Source organism: Dama dama, chromosome 1 (genome assembly GCF_033118175.1).
Source record: "Dama dama isolate Ldn47 chromosome 1, ASM3311817v1, whole genome shotgun sequence".
Taxonomy (NCBI): Eukaryota; Metazoa; Chordata; class Mammalia; order Artiodactyla; family Cervidae; genus Dama; species Dama dama.
The window spans coordinates 62654092-62671864 of record NC_083681.1 but is presented as its reverse complement, the minus strand read 5'-3'; the positions used below and the strand labels follow the sequence as shown (position 1 = coordinate 62671864).

The 17773-nt window shown below is 36.9% G+C and overlaps 1 protein-coding gene across 5 annotated transcripts in view; it reads right to left on the bottom strand.

Moving 5' to 3' along the window:
• The window catches only part of HIPK3 (homeodomain interacting protein kinase 3), an 84134-nt gene that overhangs the window by 12716 nt on the left and 53645 nt on the right, over positions 1-17773 (bottom strand). For all 5 annotated transcript variants that reach the window (XM_061151590.1, XM_061151608.1, XM_061151616.1 and 2 more), the window contains exons 3-8: positions 14595-14718; positions 4518-4637; positions 3832-3918; positions 3162-3346; positions 2254-2413; positions 1619-1742 (exon numbers count right to left, since the gene is read on the bottom strand). In XM_061151590.1, the coding sequence (XP_061007573.1) occupies positions 1619-1742; positions 2254-2413; positions 3162-3346; positions 3832-3918; positions 4518-4637; positions 14595-14718 (800 nt within the window). The remainder of the gene's footprint in view (positions 1-1618; positions 1743-2253; positions 2414-3161; positions 3347-3831; positions 3919-4517; positions 4638-14594; positions 14719-17773) is intronic.

Genomic DNA, 17773 nt, shown 5'->3' with positions numbered 1-17773 from the left:
CCCAGGCAAGAATACTGGGGTGATCTGCCATTTCCTCCTCCAGGGGGTCTTCCCAATCTAGGGATCAAACCCATGTCTCCTGCACTGCAGGAGATCCTTTACCACTGAGTCACCAAGGAGAAAACAACCTATTAGCACAGATTAAACACATCTATATGAAAATGTATTTGTCAAGATACCACTTAAGTAGTAACTGATTGAAAGAAAAAAAAAAGCATCAGTTTTGTGTGCTCAAGTATTTAGAAGTAAAACATCTATGACTTACTATTAACAGTGTGTGTATGTGTAATAGAGAGGATAAATATAACATGTTAATACTTGTTGAATCTAGAGTAGAAGGCATTACTATTATTTGAATTTCTCTAGATGCTCAAAATTTTTATAACAACAGTTGAAGAAAAACAAAGAAACACAACAGCATCTTTAAGAGTGTTGACAATATGCTATAGGTATTTTTATTACCAGATAAGCCGTGGGTCACCGTCACAGATAACAGACCAAAGCTACCCTGGGCAGAACCAAAGTGGCTGAAGAGCTGCCATGTTTTCACATCTCTCATGACTAGTCAAGCAAGTCAACACACTCTTGGTGCTTTTTAGATACTGTGCAGGAGATTAAAATAAAAACTTCAAAAAGTTGCTCATATCCTTAAATAAACATTTAAAATATCACCTTCAGAACCCAGAAATATTAGAGCTGGAAATGATCAAGAGAGTAGCCATTCCATCTATCTTCTTTGACTAAGGCTGAAGCAAGTTAACAAACTTGTCTGGGACGGCAGAGCAAACAGAAGAAACAAGAACTAGGCCCCAGGCATCCTGACTTAGCACCAAGAGCTCTCACTTATTACTAACAGCATGACAACACGCCAAACAGTCCTTTCAGGCCCGTGTGAAATCTCTCGATTTTAAGATTTAGATGTTACAGCCTAGCAAGGACAAGATGCTAGTACAGGACCTAGGAAAGAGGACTTCATTCTAGCTATTCCAGCCAAAAAGTTCACTGCTATTACTCTCCTACCACAAAGAAGTTCCTCAGTGTGAGAATTAATGCCTCTTCAAAGGCATTCTGTCATTATCTCATTTGAGGATTTGATATTTTTTAACTAAATAAAGGCAATTTGATAAAAGTCAATATTTAGAAAACAAAAAACTAAGCTATGGGTAAAAAACAAGACTACAATATTTTAGGAAAGAAATCCTTTGACCAAAACATAAATATCTGAGCTTTCAGTCACGGTAATGTCTAGAGATGACATGCAGATATTAAGTATTTAACCTGAATATCTGGAGCAGTTTTACCCAGCATAGAACAATCCACAGCTTTCCCAGTTCATTAATTCCTACTAAAGTATTTTATCATGCTAGACTCTACAGGAAATACAACTGTCATATGATCCACTTTGTTAATGATGACTACAATGGAACTCCAGTCAATTAATGAGTATCAGTGGTTTAAAGGCTACTGACCAACTTAAATTCAAGTATTAATTCAAGAATTAATTAATTCAAGCATTAAATGTAACAAAACCCATTCAGTATATCTAATGAATAGATGCCTAAACTTATTTTAAAATAATGCATGCCAAAACTCAAAGTGTAATTTAAATAAAGAATACCTTGAATAGCTGGGGGACAGATAATCAGTGTCTGCTGAAAAGCATCACCACAACCAAAATGAGCGGTTCCAGCCTGCAGAGGAATCCCGTGGTGTACAACTGAATGAGCAGATGTGGTTAATGCCTGCAAACAATTTATGGACACGGCATTCATTATACAGAGTAGGCTTCTAATAATTGCGTACACATGCTTTATAAGTAGAAATAAAATGTATTTTAAAAAACCATAGGGGTACTCTTTTGCCCCCTTCTGATGCCTATGCAGAAGCTTTCTCTATCTCCTTTATACTTTAATAAAACTTTATTACACAAAAAAATAAAAAATAAAAAACCATAATTCTGTGATAAAGACGGACTCAGAAATTGATCTTACTGAAGTCTACTTCTTATAGATTTGAGACACAGAAGAGCCGATAGATTGTATTGAAAGAATAAAAGGTGAAGGAAAAAAAATAAATTTGAGTAGGTATGTTCCAACTGTTACCCTAAAATATTAGAGATTTAATAGAACAGCACAGTAAGACCTCATCAGCACTGGAAGTGCTAATATGGAAATTTATGCATATTTCAAAAGCAAAATGATTAACTGTTAAAGAAAAGAGAAGCAAAAATGACCAAATACTGTTTGGTCTTACCTGACTTCTTAATGTGCCAATTTTAGTAAAATTTGCTGCCAGATTAGTAGTACTGCTTGGAGCAACTGGTCTTAAAAGTGAAGTTTTATTGTGATTATTTGCATCACATGAATTTGGATGGGACTTACAAATATCCATAATATGAAAACAGGACTTTACACTGCAAAATAAAAAGTAAACAGTAATGGTCATATTCTTTTTTAAATGTTTAGAATAGTTTAAGATTAAAAATTATTTTTAAAAGAAAAAAAAGTCGATGGCTTGCACTTAATTTGCAGATTTCCAATACTATGTCTACCAGGAAATCCTATAGGATGGAAGTTTGAAGCAAGCAGCAGCAGATGCTTCTATCTGAAACATTTTCTTGAGACAGTAAAGCAACAGTGAGCACATTTTGGTGAGCACACTATAATTTGTGACCTCCATTTCATTTCGGGCATATATTCTTCTCCACCAACCCATTAAAAAACCTCCTTCCACAAGGAAGAGAGGAAAGGGGGGCGGGGGAATGGAGGAAAAGAGCAAATGGTAAAGGGAAACTGAAAAGGGGAGTTTTTCAATTTGCAGTTTGCAGGACTCAAAATTGAAGGAGGAAAAACTTAACACTTTCTTTAATTATAAATATGTCCAGTCATTAAGGTAAGAATATTATGTAAAAGTGCTATCACTCAGTCATTTTCAATATGCTATTTTGGAAAAAGAACACTGGACTGTGATTTAGATTTGCATTCTAGTTCTACTCTGCAATTTACTGTCTATGTAAACTTGGTCAAGTTAGCTTAACCTCTTTTGACTCAGTTTACTTATATTTAATGAAGAAACTCAATCATTTTTCTAACAAACTGGTTTACTATAGACAGCATTATCATTTCTTCAGAATCATTTTAAAAGATTTTAAAGTAACATACTGGTTGCTATGAGGGAAATCAAGAAGATGCTTCATATTAACAAAAGCATGGTTCAAAGTCTCAGCTGGAGTAATTCTTAAATCTGCGTCAATCAGCAACATTTTTTTCAACAGACCAACAAACTCTCTTCTATCAGCTTTCTCAGCCAAAAGATCACTTCCTTCCAAATCCATCACTGTGTTCACCTGCAAAATCAAAATTTCAAGACATCAAATGAAAATAAACCAAACAACATAGTATACGTTAAAGTCTCACAATTAAAAAAAAAAAAAAACTCAACACAGGAAAGAACAAAAAAATACAATTATTTTCAAATAAGAAAGAACATCTCAAAAATATTTTGAGGTATCAAAAAGCATTCAAAACGGGGAAAAAACTGCTTTAACTAAACAAACATTCAATTCTAGAGAGATGTAAGTAAAAGAAATATGTTTGCTAGGGTCTTCCTTTTTAAAGAAAATACTGAAGAACAGGATAATACAAATCAAAGATTTGAGAAAGATGAATGAAATTTAGTTTCTGAAACATTAGAATCAATTTCATTTGACGAGCTTAAAAACAGCAAGCACTCTGTCATATAGAAAATTACTAACATATTTTGGCATTCTTGGCATTCAAGTCCACCAATTTATATGCATGAAAAATTGACAAATGTGACTGCGGTACTCACATGCACTATATCATCCAGACTGTTGAATATGTACTTTCTGGCTTCTTTAGACTTCATTCCTGTCTCTGCCTCATGTTCTTCCAGTGTCTTATTGAATATATCAGAGAAGGAAAATATCTTATTACTACCATTTATAAATTCTTTATTTCTTCAATTCTGGCACATTTAGTCTAATATATTGACTATTCTAAGGCAAGTAGAAGTTTCAAAAGAATAACTATCAAAATATAAGTTTAAAAGTATATAGAAAATGAGACATTCAGGTTCAGGTCAAAAAATATATAGATAAAAATCACACACATAGATAAATTCCCTAACAAAATTACTAAAGTTAATCATTAAAGATTTACTGATCCTGGGAATAAATTACATACTTGGGTTACACAGTAAGTGGTTAGGTTCAACCCTGTCCCATAAAGCTTGATAAATGTAGAGCTGGGTAGGGAAGAACTCAAAATGATACACATAAAATTTTTTAAACTGTTTAAAACGCATTACTAATTGTGTTGCCAGGTTAGAGAATGAGCTAAGCTATTCAGAAAAGACTCTCCTTATTAAAAGCGGGATTGGGGGATGGCAAAAAAGAAACAAATGTAATAAAATAAAAATAGGCACAGAGAGTATTATCCATGAATGTAAGGCATCTTAGAAAACTGTTTTTCTAAATATTTTTTTAAGTGAGTTACCTTTAATCTCCAACCAGAATGGGAGAGATCTGTTTCTCTGCAAAAAAATCTTGTGGATTTTGTACCCACATTTAACAACTGTTCTCCTGGTAAACCTTGAGTCTGAGAAATGTATCGAATCTGAAAGATAATATACAAAAGAGAAAAGTTATTCTTTTATTGCATTAAGACATTAATTGAATAGCTATAATATATCAGACACTAAGCTAGATGTTAGGTCAAGAATTAAATGATGTAGTGTGTGTGCCCTAAGAAATCAGTTTGCATGTATGCTAAGTTACTTCAGTCATGTGACCCCATGGACTGTAGCCTGCCAGGCTCCCCTGTCCACGGGGATTCTCCAGGCAAGAATACTGGAGTAGGCTGCCTTGCCCTCCTCCAGGGGATCTTCCCGACCCAGGAATCAAACCCATGTCTCTTACTCTAGTGGAGAAGATAACAAGTAAGCGATTATAAAGCAGTGTAATATATGTAATACAGGTATAATAAAGGCATGCCGTATGAGAAGGCAAAGAAGACACACATAAAATAACAGTAGTCATATAAAGTTCCAGAAGAGGTGATGCTCAAATCAGGTAGTAAAGAAAAAATAGTCTGTTAGCCCTGAAGGAGTGGAAAAATGTGATCTATTCTGATATAAGCCTTCCCCGGTGGCTCAGACAGCAAAGAGACCAGCTGCTAATGCAGGAGATGTGGGTTCAATTCCTGGGTCAGAATGATACCCTGGAGAAGGAAATGGCAACCCACTCCAGTATTCTTGCCTGGGAAATCTCATAGAGGAGACTGGCAGCTATAGTCCATAGGATCCCAAAGAGTCAGACACAACTGACCAAGTAACACTTTCAAGGTTATAATATGGAAAATAAAAAGAATATATCCACACATTGAGAGACTGAGGTTCACTAAGGGCGAAATGGCAAGAGACGAAAGTGATCTAGTAGGCAAAGGGCTTTATCGATGGGTTAAGAAGTTTGGATTTTAATCTGAGAGGTAATACTGGGAAACCACTGGAGAAAGTGAAGAAATCTACACAGGAAATTGACAGCTACTTGACTCAGTGACAAGTTAACCTGACTGGGTAAATCAGGACTATGGGAACACTGGAGGGCACGCATGCGTCTACCTCATGACATACGTATGCTTGGGTCAGTAGGGAAAGAGACACAAGCACGGATGAGCTCTCTCAGGAGGACACTGAAAAGCCCCAGCCTCAGGGCCTCTGAAGTTAACATCATTCTGTTTGAACACTCTTCCCCCATGCACCTGTATGGCTGTGTTTCACTACCTTCAGCTCTCAGCTCAAATGTCACCTCTTCATTCATGAGGCCTTCCATGACCCACCAATAAATAAGGACAATCTGTCCCCTCTTCAGTACCCCTACCTCCCCTTCTCTGTTGTTATTTTTCTCCACAGTGCTTTTTACCATCTGACATTCTGCACATTTACCTTGTATTTCCTTATCAATTCTGCAGTAGAAGTAGGAAGGACTTTGTTCTGTTTCCTTACATATACACCCATGACAGTGTCTGGTACATCATTCCTTTCAGTTCAGTCATTCGGTCGTGTCCGACTCTTTGCGACCCCATGAATCGCAGCATGACAGGCCTCCCTGTCCATCACCAACTCCCGGAGTTTACTCAAACTCATGTCCATCGAGTCGGTTATGCCATCCAGCCATCTCATCCTCTGTCGTCCCCTTCTCCTCCTGCCCCCAATTCCTCCCAGCATCAGGGTCTTTTCCAGTGAGTCAACTCTTCGCATGAGGTGGCCAAACTACCGGAGTTTCAGCTTCAGAATCAGTCCTTCCAATGAATATTCAGAACTGATCTCCTTTAGGATGGACTGGTTGGATCTCCTTGCAGTCCAAGGGACTCTCAAGAGTCTTCTCCAGCACCACAGTTCAAAAGCATCAATTTTTCAGTGTTCAGCTTTCTTTTTAGTCCAACTCTCACATCCATACATGACTACTGGAAAAACCACAGCCTTGACTAGACGGACCTTTGCTGGCAAAGTAATGTCTCTATTTTTTAATATGCTATCTAGGTTGGTCATAACTTTCCTTCCAAGGAGCTAGTGTCTTTTAATTTCATGGCTGCAATCACCATCTGCAGTGGTTTTGGAGACCAAAAAATAAAGTCTGACACTGCTTCCACTATTTCCCCATCTATTTCCCATGAAGTGATGGGACCAGATGCCATGATCTTAGTTTTCTGAATGTTGAGCTTTAAGCCAACTTTTTCACTCTCCTCTTTCACTTTCATCAAGAGGATTTTTAGTTCCTCTTCACTTTCTGCCATAAGGGTGGTGTCATCTGCTTATCTGAGGTTATTGATATTTCTCCTGGCAATCTTGATTCCAGCTTGTGCTTCTTCCAGCCCAGCGTTTCTCATGATGTACTCTGCATATAAGCTAAATAAGCAGGGTGACAATATACAGCCTTGACGTACTCTTTTTCCTATTTGGAACCAGTCTGTTGGTCCATGTCCAGTTCTAACTGTTGCTTCCTGACCTGCATATAGGTTTCTCAAGAGGTGGGTCAGGTGGTCTGGTATTCCCATCTCTTTCAGAATTTTCCACAGGTTATTGTGATCCACACAGTCAAAGGCTTTGGCTTAGTCAATAAAGCCAAAGTTTTTCTGGAACTCTCTTGCTTTTTCAATGATCCAGCGGATGTTGGCAATTTGATCTCTGGTTCCTCTGCCTTTTCTAAAACCGGTTTGAACATCTGGAAGTTCACAGCTCACGTATTGCTGAAGCCTGGCTTGGAGAATTTTGAACATTACTTTGCTAGCGTGTGAGATGAGTACACTTGTGCAGTAGTTTGAGCATTCTTTGGCATTGCCTTTCTTTGGGATGGGAATAAAAACTGACCTTTTCCAGTCCTGTGGCCACTGCTGAGTTTTCCAAATTTGCTGGCATATTGGGTGCAGCACTTTCACAGCATCATCTTTCAGGATTTGAAATAGCTCAACTGGAATTCCATCACCTCCCCTAGCTTTGTTCGTAGTGATGCTTTCTAAGGCCCCCCTGACTTCACATTCCAGGATGTCTGGCTCTAGGAGAGTGATCACACCATCGTGATTATCTGGGTCATGAAGATCTTTTTTGTACAGTTCTTCTGTGTATTCTTGCCACCTCTTCTTAGTATCTTCTGCTTCTGTTAGGTCCATACCATTTCTGTTCCTTATCGAACCCATCTTTGCCTGAAATGTTCCCTTGGTACCTCTAATTTTCTTGAAGAGGTCTCTAGCCTTTCCCATTCTGTTGTTTTCCTCTATTTCTTTGCATTGATCGCTGAGGAAGGCTTTCTTATCTCCCCTTGCCATTCTTTGCAACTCTGCATAGTTGGCCCTAAAATAACTGTTCCCCCTCAAATATCTGTTCCCCAACTCAACAACTGGGCAGCACAGGAAATAAACAGAGGCCTAAGCCCTTGAAATTGTGTTTGAAAACATAGGGTTCTTTCTTTAAACCTAGAAGACAACTACTCTATCCTCTCCTGCATCTTCTATTTCTTCTTCTCTACGAGATTTTTGCCCTCAACCTACAAAAATGTTTAATATCTTCCAGCCTAAAAACAAAAAAATTCTAACTACTTGAAACATTTAATTGAGTAAGTCTTAAAATAATAATCTATAGTTTCCTTTTCATTCTAAGCTCAACACACATCAATTGGAAATCTATCACTCTCACAAAACGATATGAAGGTAAGTGATGTCCTGTCATTAACTGAACATTTAGTAGTTGAATATTAAACCTTCTTACTTTAACACTATTAGCTATTATCTTTTCACTTAAAAAACTGTTCCTTTCATTTCCACATTATTCTTTTCTAGTTGTCTTCTTACTTTTTGGCACTCTTTAGTTGCCTTCCTCCATAGCTTTATCTCTAATTCTATGTCTAAATATTTATCTCTAGCTCTGGAGACCTAACTGCTTAAGTGAAACTCTCCATCTGGAAGGCCCTTCACAGTACCTCAAAGTGAATACATCCTAAATGGATTTTTCTTAAACCTCTTAAAACCTCAGGTATTTCCCCTTTGATGATCACTATCACAATGCCTGAATCAGAAACCTGAAATTGATGCCTGACAAGTACCTCTCCCACATCACCCTCTTCCCAACAACCAAAACTCTTAACAATTTTATCTCATTTGTATTTTTCATAACTCTCCCTCCTCTCCATTCCTCTTCAGGTCTTCTTCAATTCTAGTTATACAGTCTCACAGTCTACAGCCTCCTAATTAGTCTACATGCTTCCCTAATGGGCTTCTCTGGTGGCTCAGTGGTAGAGAATCTGCCTGCCAATGCAGGAGACACACGCTGGATCCCTGGGTCGGGAAGATCCCCTGGAGAAGGAAAGGGCAACCCACTCCAGTATTCTTGCCTGGAGAATCCTATGGACAGAGAAGCCTGGTGGGCTACAGTCCATGCAGTCCCCAACCCCATCCACTCACCCCCGATTCATTATTCACATTGCCAAGAACAAGAAATTGCTAACAGCCATTTTGGTAAAATATAAATCTGACTGTTACTCCCCGGTATAAAATTACTTTATTGCCTACAGGTTGGATTCCAAATCTCTAATCGGCATACAAGTCCCCCCGCCCCGCTTTATCTCTTCCCAGCTCTTCACACATTCCGTTATTCCAACCTCCTCCAGCACCTGCTGAACCTGGCATGCTCCAGTTTGTCTTGCTGAGATTGCTCTCTAACTCCTACTTATCACGACCCTGTCCCTCTCCCTCTTCACTGCCAAGCCACTTCACTAAGCCAATGTGCTAATCTTTTACTGTTCCTTCTTCAAGACTCAATTCAAGAAATTGTCCTTTGTAAAGCTATCCCTAACGAAACACAGGCAATCGTCTTCTTCTGTGCTACCACCACACCTGGAATATAGCAATTTTAATGCATTTATAAATACGAAACAATTATTTTTACATGTCAGTTTTCCCTGCTAAAATATGTGCCTCCTGACAACAGTCTATGTTCATGTATATTTGTATCCCCAATTTTACATGAAATGATCATTAAAATCTTCACCTTACAAATTAGTTTCACTTCATTAAAGTGCAGTGCCTTTCCCTCACTCAGCATTCCAAGTGCCTGAGTTCCGTGTTTTATAGAAAGAGAAAATGAAAAGTACCCAGATGCTGCATCAGAGTCTCTCAAAGTAGGGAAGGTGGTCAACATATCAATTTCAACAAACATACACAGGGCATTTACTATGATAAAGACATGCAGATTAGTAAAATATGGTGTCACTCTTCAACAGCATTAATTCAGTAAAATAGATAAATAGTTAAGCCCATAATCTGCAATTAAACTAGGAAGTGCCATTATAAAGAGGAAAACAAAGTGCTAAAAGAACCCAATAGAGCAGTTAACACACCTTAGAAGTAGAGAGAGCACTGAAAAAACAGCAAATGAACCTGCAAGTTAATTTCTGGTCCTAATGCCTGCCAGTCATTTTCAGCGAGAACTTGTCCCACCCATCTGCCCCTCCCATCCGCAGCGGATGAAGGGCAGGGATAGACTTAGAAGCAGTTTGCCTTGTGAACTCAACTAGAATTAAGCTAAGCAAATCAGATTTACAATGTCAGAAACATAAACTAAGAAACTCCAGACACCATTGAAGGATGAGCTGAAGGGCAAAAAGCAGAGCTAGAGTCTGATGCCTATGCTAACATAACCAGAGTAAGCAAAAAATCTGAGTAGCAAGTTAGAATCAGAACAGATAAAAGCACTTACAGAGCAGCTAAATTAGACTCATGATCTAGCACCAAAGAGAAATTCTACCAATGCCTACTAATTCTTCTAAGTGTTGCCGTGAATCCAAAACCACCTTCAACTCCAGACTTCACAAAATCCAGGCAGAGTAAAGCTCATTCTTGAATTTATGTGATAGTCCACACATAAATGGGGCTTCCCTCACAACTCAGCTGGTAAAGAACTCTCCTGCAATGCAGGAGACTAGGGTTCAATCCCTGGTTGAGAAGATCCCCTGGAGAAGGAAATATCAAACCAATCCAGTATTCTTGCCTGGAGAATCCCATGGACAGAGGAGCCTGGCAGCTGTAGTCCATGGGGTCACAAGAGTCGGACACAACTTAGTGACTAAACCACCACCACACATAAATAAATGAACTCTTATTTGAGCCTACTTGAGAAAGCCTCTTTGAGACCTGAATAGCTTGACGAAATAGAATTCCTTAAAGATTCTCACCCCACCCTGGAATGGAAATAGGGAGCTCTATTTTTCTTACGTAAGATATAATTTGATATTACCAAGTATAATAAAATTTGAATATAAATCCAGGCTTTTAGCCATTATGGATATGGTTCTATCTAAACTCTAACAAACATTCTGCAAGACCAATCAACATTTATCAAGTAAATACTGCCATTCATCCATAAAAACATTATTTAATTTCCTGAACGATACTGACATTTTCCCAGTAAATGTAAGTCAAACTCAGTACATATAGCACCAGTGAGACAGTATGCCTACAATAAAGACAGGGAAGATTCCAAAGCACAGTACCAATTCATGAGGCAGCCATCTCTATACAAACACAGTATATACAATTGTGTACGAACAGAAATAAAGGCATATGAGAAAAATATAATGCAAAAAATTCTCAACATGGTCAGTAGCAAGTTGTAGAATCCAAAATTCAAAGAAGTAATTGCCTTGGAAAGACTTTACGAGATGACACAGATGATCAAAGGAACAGAACAGAAAGTTCATAATAAAGAATTAAAATAATCTGAATAGTTTTTCCTAGTGACTCAAATTTGGCCTTGATGTATATAACTATAGGTATACTGTTAACTCTCTTTCACCTCTTCTGGAAAAAAACTATCGGTTAGAATGTTAAATAAAGATTACATGAAAGACATATCAACAAGGGTTAAGAAACAGATATTACAACACTTTTCATAGAAGTTTTTATTTTTCTAAATGTTTCACATGCACTTAAAATAAATGTAACCTGCACTTTTGCATGCAGTATTGGGCGTAGTGCTCTATGCCTGTATCAGTAGATCAGCTTGGTTAATCATGTGTTCAAATCATTCATATTCTTACCGATTTTTTTTCTATCTACTTTCTCTATCAATTACAGAAAGAAATGCACTGTAAATCTCTACTTATGATTATGGTTTTGTTTCCCTTTTTTTGGTTCTATCAACTTTGATTTATAATATTTTGAAGCTGTTGCAAGGGATATAAAATATAGAATTTCTGTGTTTGTGATGAATTGCATTTCCAAATTAATTGGCTGGGCTTCTGCTCTTTATAATAAATACTGATATATTTGTGATATAAGAACACTCCTGTTGTTAAAAGCAATGTTATTATTAAAAGCAAAACAGAAGAAGAATATCTAGTACAACATACAATTTGAAAGAGAAATATTTGTACAAAATGTTATCACAAGGAAAAATGATAAACCAGCAGAGGCTGCTGGCTCCTTCCCTGGAACTCAAACCTGGAGACAGAATACCAGTGGAGGTTGACGAATTTGAGAAACTAATATAAAGACCGTGAAAACCCTCTTTGAGTGAGAACAGATTGGCAGTGAGGGTGGAGGTGGAGTCTGGAAGAGGGCCGGTGCCAGGGAGTGAGGGCAGACTGCAGCAGGGTCCGCTGGCCTCTCACTGCCTTCGAAGTATCATTACCCACGACGCAGTGCAGAGGCAGTCTACCGCTAACAGCACAGCTGCTGGACTCAGACTACCTGTTATCAGACCTGCAAGTCATTAACCTTCCCCACTCCTTGGCTTCCTCATCTATAAAACTTCATAGGGTTGTTGTAAATATTAAATGAGTTAAAGTGTTGACAGTTTCTGGCACATAAAAGAATTCAGCAAGTATTAATCAGTAATGTCACTACTACTGCCCACTGCACTGCCACTGAAAGGCAAAAAATAAGTTAAAAAAATAAAATAGCAACAATGCCCCAATTGGGTATCCAAGTATATCACAGTAGCTGATGCCTAGAACACGAAACAGGTAACAGAGAGAGACATGCCCTTTCAACATCCTGATCAGATGATCATAATCCAGGGAACTGAGGAAATTTTATGAAATTCAACCACATAAATAAAGTAAAAAAAACAACCAAAAAACAAAAAAATGCCACTCACGTGAACATTTTAATGCAAAAATGCATTTCAGAGTCCAAAACCAATTTAGGATAAAAAATGAATAAAAAATAAAACTTCAAATTAGGAAGACAAGGGATAGCCCTTATATTTCAGGATAGCCCTAAAAACAGACATTTATCAAAACCAAGCAAGCATCATATTTGAAAATGAGTATGAAGTCTAAGACTGGAACAACAACAACAAAATCATCATTCCTATTGGTTTGCATACATTTATTTTGGAAAATAACTTTTAAAATACTGGGTTGAAAACTGTGTAACTATTGATGCTGTATGCTAATAACTTTTTTCAATTATTATGACCTTTTGGAATTAAAATGATACACATTCTGAAAATATTGTTAATCTGGATCAGATAACAATTTTTTTCTCACTTTTGGTTTTTTTTACTTTATTATAGATTTTAGAAAAACTGAATTTATAGGTTCCTTTTCAGTATCAACATGAGTTGTCCAAGACTAACTATAAGGTCCAAATTCGGAGTAAAATAGCAAATCGACCTTTGTACTTCCACTAGATGGTGTCCTGTTCCAGAGTAGCATGCATGCCATAAATTGGTCCACAAAGCCAAAGGTGTATTTCCAGCATTTGACAGGTTCCTCAGTACTTCAGCAGCTAAGGCATTATGGGACTTTTCAACCAGATCATTAATTCTTTCAAAACTAGTTAGCTTGGCATCTGAATCAAAGTTAATGATTGGGTTAAAAGATGAAGGAAGGTAAAAATCTATGGAAATTTTTACAGAAATGGTCTTTTAAGAGGTATGTTGAACAGGGAGAGGGAAAGTAAGAGTATTAAAAAAAAAAAAAAAAAAAAACCTGGCCTAAAAGAAGTTTCATGGGTAGAAAGTCTTTGAAAGAGGATGAGATTAAAGTTAACAATAACATCTAATAATTAATATTAAATGATTTTTTGAGTCATCTCAGCAACATTTAAGTCACTAAATTAACTACCTCTCATATCCCCTTTTACGTAGAAAGCTAAACCCTAGAAATCAGATATCTTGCTACAGTATCTATACGTGCTTTTAAAATGTTCTACCTTCCTATTTTTTCATATCTAAAAGTTAAATAGTATATCATTTAAATAAAAATATAAGCCAAACAAAATTTATGTAACCCTTGTTAATTCTGACTAATATTTTTCACTAAAATATGAGTTAAGTATATATCTCTCTCTAATAAGGGAGGCATGCTATAAAACCTTTTCAAAAAGTGAAGAAGACAAGTACTTCAAACGACAATCCTGGTAATAAAAACCAAGAGAATAGCAAACAATATTGTCTAGTAGCTTAGAAAGACTAATGAACATACCTGAAAACCACCATGAAAAGTGTGTAATGAGGTGACTCGCTAGATTCTATGGAGAATCATTTCAAATAATCTTAAGCTAGACTTTTAGCACCATCAAGAACAGTGAAAAATACTAAAGAGGGGTCAGGTGACTGAGTTATTTAAGATCAACAAAAGGTGCTGGCTCAAGACCAGTAGTTATGATGCCTTTTATTTCTTGGGACAGGCTGACATTTCATCCATCACCAAAATCTGTCACCCAGGCAAAGCACTATTATTTAAATGGACACAGTCCAGCCCTTTGTGTATATACCTACAATATAAAAATTGGGACTAAAAAACATTCTCCCAAGAGGTTTACAAAACTGGTTTTCAGGTATGTGGATTACAACTTTGTTTATGAAATTACAACTTTGTTTATGAAAACACTTTAAAAATCAAATCCTGTTTTGAGATCTTGAATTTCAATTCCGTAAGATCCCAGGTTTTGCCATTTTATTCTAACAAGAACTTCACATGTATTGTATGCCTGGGGAAATGCATTCCTATAAGTCTACTGTCTTTCTTTACATTCTACCAACTCCACTGGATTATGTAACAGTTCTGTTGTTACCTGGTCATACTCCAAGGCTCCCGGGTAGAGAGGCCATCCAAGGAATAACTCTGCAATCACGCATCCCAGTGACCACATGTCTATGGCTTCACAAAACGGCAACCCCAATATAATCTCTGGAGCTCTGAAATTCAAAAAATTTAAAAAATGATTGTAAAATTATCCAATTCATCTGATATTCAAAGAAAAGCTCATAAAATCAGAGAGAAATCATCTATTCACAGTAATTCATCATTTTTCAGAACTCTTTCAAACCTAACAATAATCCTGAATTAAACTTAAAGGGATGCTATGAGTACAATGGGGAGCTTCCTTGGTGGCTCAGCAGTAAAGAACTTGCCTGAAGGAGATCCAGGTTTGATCCCTGAGTAGGGAAGATCCCCTGGAAAAGGAAATGGCAACCCACTCCAGTATTCTTGCCTAGAAAATCCCATGGACAGAGGAGCCTGGCAGGCTACAGTCCATGGGTCACAAAGAGTTGGACACAACTTAGCAACTAAACAACAGGAGTACAACATTGCTATGATGAAATAACTACACTTAATCTAAGTTTTATTAACATGACTGTAAAAAAAAAAAAAAAAAGGAAAAGCACAGATCTTGTTTTTTGAGACTACAGCAGAAGTAACACACTAGAAAGAGAACTGACAGATTATTAAATACACACATTAAATACCATGACATCAGCAGAACTGAAAACCAGACAGTGAAAGATAAGACTCAAACCAAACAAAACAAAGCCCCAAAGACTAACCATGGATCTAGACCAAGGTACTACTTCAGAAGATCATAATAAAACTGGGTTATCTGTTCTCCAAAACAGACACGACCAAGTTCACTGTATTCTGCCTTAAAGGGCAGAAAAATACAGAGAACATCAAAAAGTTAAAACGCATTTTAGCACATAAAGAGCTTTGATTATCTGGAAAATGTATTCCATGAAAGATAACAATTCTCAGATAAATTATATTGCTACTTCCATGACTTTCCCATAAGAAAACTGACATTCTAAGACAAAGTTTCACATACAGTTCTCTAATTCCAAAGTCATACAATCATGGTTATCCTGAACAATTTCAATGGTACAGAGAAGTTATAAAAACAGTACAATACATACTTTTTCCTAGTCCACTTGAGAGTAATTTGCCAAATAATGGCATGCTTTGTATTTCCTACATACAAGATTCAGTTCAGTTCAGTCGCTCAGTCATGTCCGACTCTTTGCAACCCCATGAATCGCAGCACGCCATGCCTCCCTGTCCACATACAATATTACTCTAATAATCACAATACAATCATCAAAGTCAGGAAACAAATAGTGACACACTTTCACCAGCTAAGCCTTAGATGGCAAGTTGGGCCAATTGCACAGGTAATGTCCTTCATGGCAAAAGAACCCAATTCTGAATCATGTACTGCATTTAGCTGTCATATCTCTTTAAGTCTTTTCCAATATGGAAGAATCCCTCAAGTGTTTCCTCTATTTCTATGACCCTGGCATAAGATATTACAGGCCAGTTATCTGTAGAATATCCCTTAGTATGGGTCTATCTGACATCATCTTATCATTAGATCCAGGTTCTAAATCTTTGGGAGAAATGTTTTAAGTGATGGTTTTTCTTCCTCATTATATGCTATCAGGTGGTACAAAACTGATTTGCAGCACTATTGATAATATTCACTTTGATTACTTGATTAACATGGTATCTGACAGATTTCTTCGCTATCAAGTTTCTTCTTTCCCCTTTGTAATGAAGTTTTTTGTGGGGCTTCACTTTCAGGCTGGAATCCAATTTCAATTTATCCATTTATTTACCTATGTAAGTATAATGAATTCCTGTTTTACTCACTGGGTTACAGTTCATGACTGTAATGACTTACTCTGATGTGCTAAGTTTCCCAGACTTGACCAGCCGGGACTCCTTCGATGAACAACATGGGTCCTCATGACTACTGAGGTGGCACTGTTCCCGGGATCTCTCAGTATGCTTACTTAATACAGTTACAAAAATCCTTCTGCCAATTTTTTTTTTTAAACTTAAGAGTGCTGATTGTCGTATCTCCTAATGCAGTGGTTCTCAATCTTGGCTGCACATTACAATTTTTGTGCTGGCCACACCCATACCAATTAAATCAGAAACTCTGAGGATGGGACAAAGGCATCAGTGGTTTTTAAACCTCTCCAGCTGATTCTAATACATGACAAAAGTCGAGAACCAAAGCCCTAGACTCAACAGTTAAACCCAATGGAAAGACGATTCCATCTCCTCCCTACAGTTCTTCTGTAGGGAGGATAATAAAGATAATAAATTGTTCGCTACCATAGATTTGGAATCTATTGACTCTACTCCTGAGTATCTCTGCTATAATTAATATTTAAGATTCAGTACATTCTTAATCTACAGTACTTGTTAAAAACAAGTAAGTGTCATGGGGAGATGCTAAGAGGAATAAAAGAACCTTAAAACATAGTTATAAAAAGCCTTCACTCTTTTGACTACTTAACTCTAACTGTGTAGATGTATACACGTAAATTATATAATCAAATGCTAAACTGTACTACAGAAAGAAAAGGCTTACCTTAAACTATATTTATTATCATATTCACAAGATTTTATCCTTTTTTGTTCACTATTTTATACACAGAACATAGCAGAAGATATGCACTCAATAAACATTTCTTAAGTAAGTCATGCCAACACAGGTTGATTCACACAAAGGAAACAAAGCATCAGTGTGAAATGTGGATATGAACTAGGCATCAGAAGAATAAAAGTCTAGGCAGAAAGAGAAAAGAGCACAAGAGTTTATAAAGTATATACTAACCTATACTTCAAAAGGTTCAAAGCAAAAGGCAGCTAGTTTCAAAAAGTACGGAGTAAATGAGATTCACTAGTAATAGTTAATCATATATTAATCTGAATCCTAAAGACTTGCCAGTAAGACTAATAGAGCTATAGCTGTGTGTAAGGGCTTCATGGTTATTTTGAAATAATTAATACAAAAAATTCACAGGACTTGAAATGGACGACTGTAGAAAATTTCAACATTGTATTTGGTAATGCAAGAAAACTAACAAAATGATAGTATTTAGGATGTACAACTTAAAGAGACAAAAATTTCTTGAAATTTGGTCAACAATTAAGAAAAGAGTTCTGTCAACTGGACAAAGAGTGATG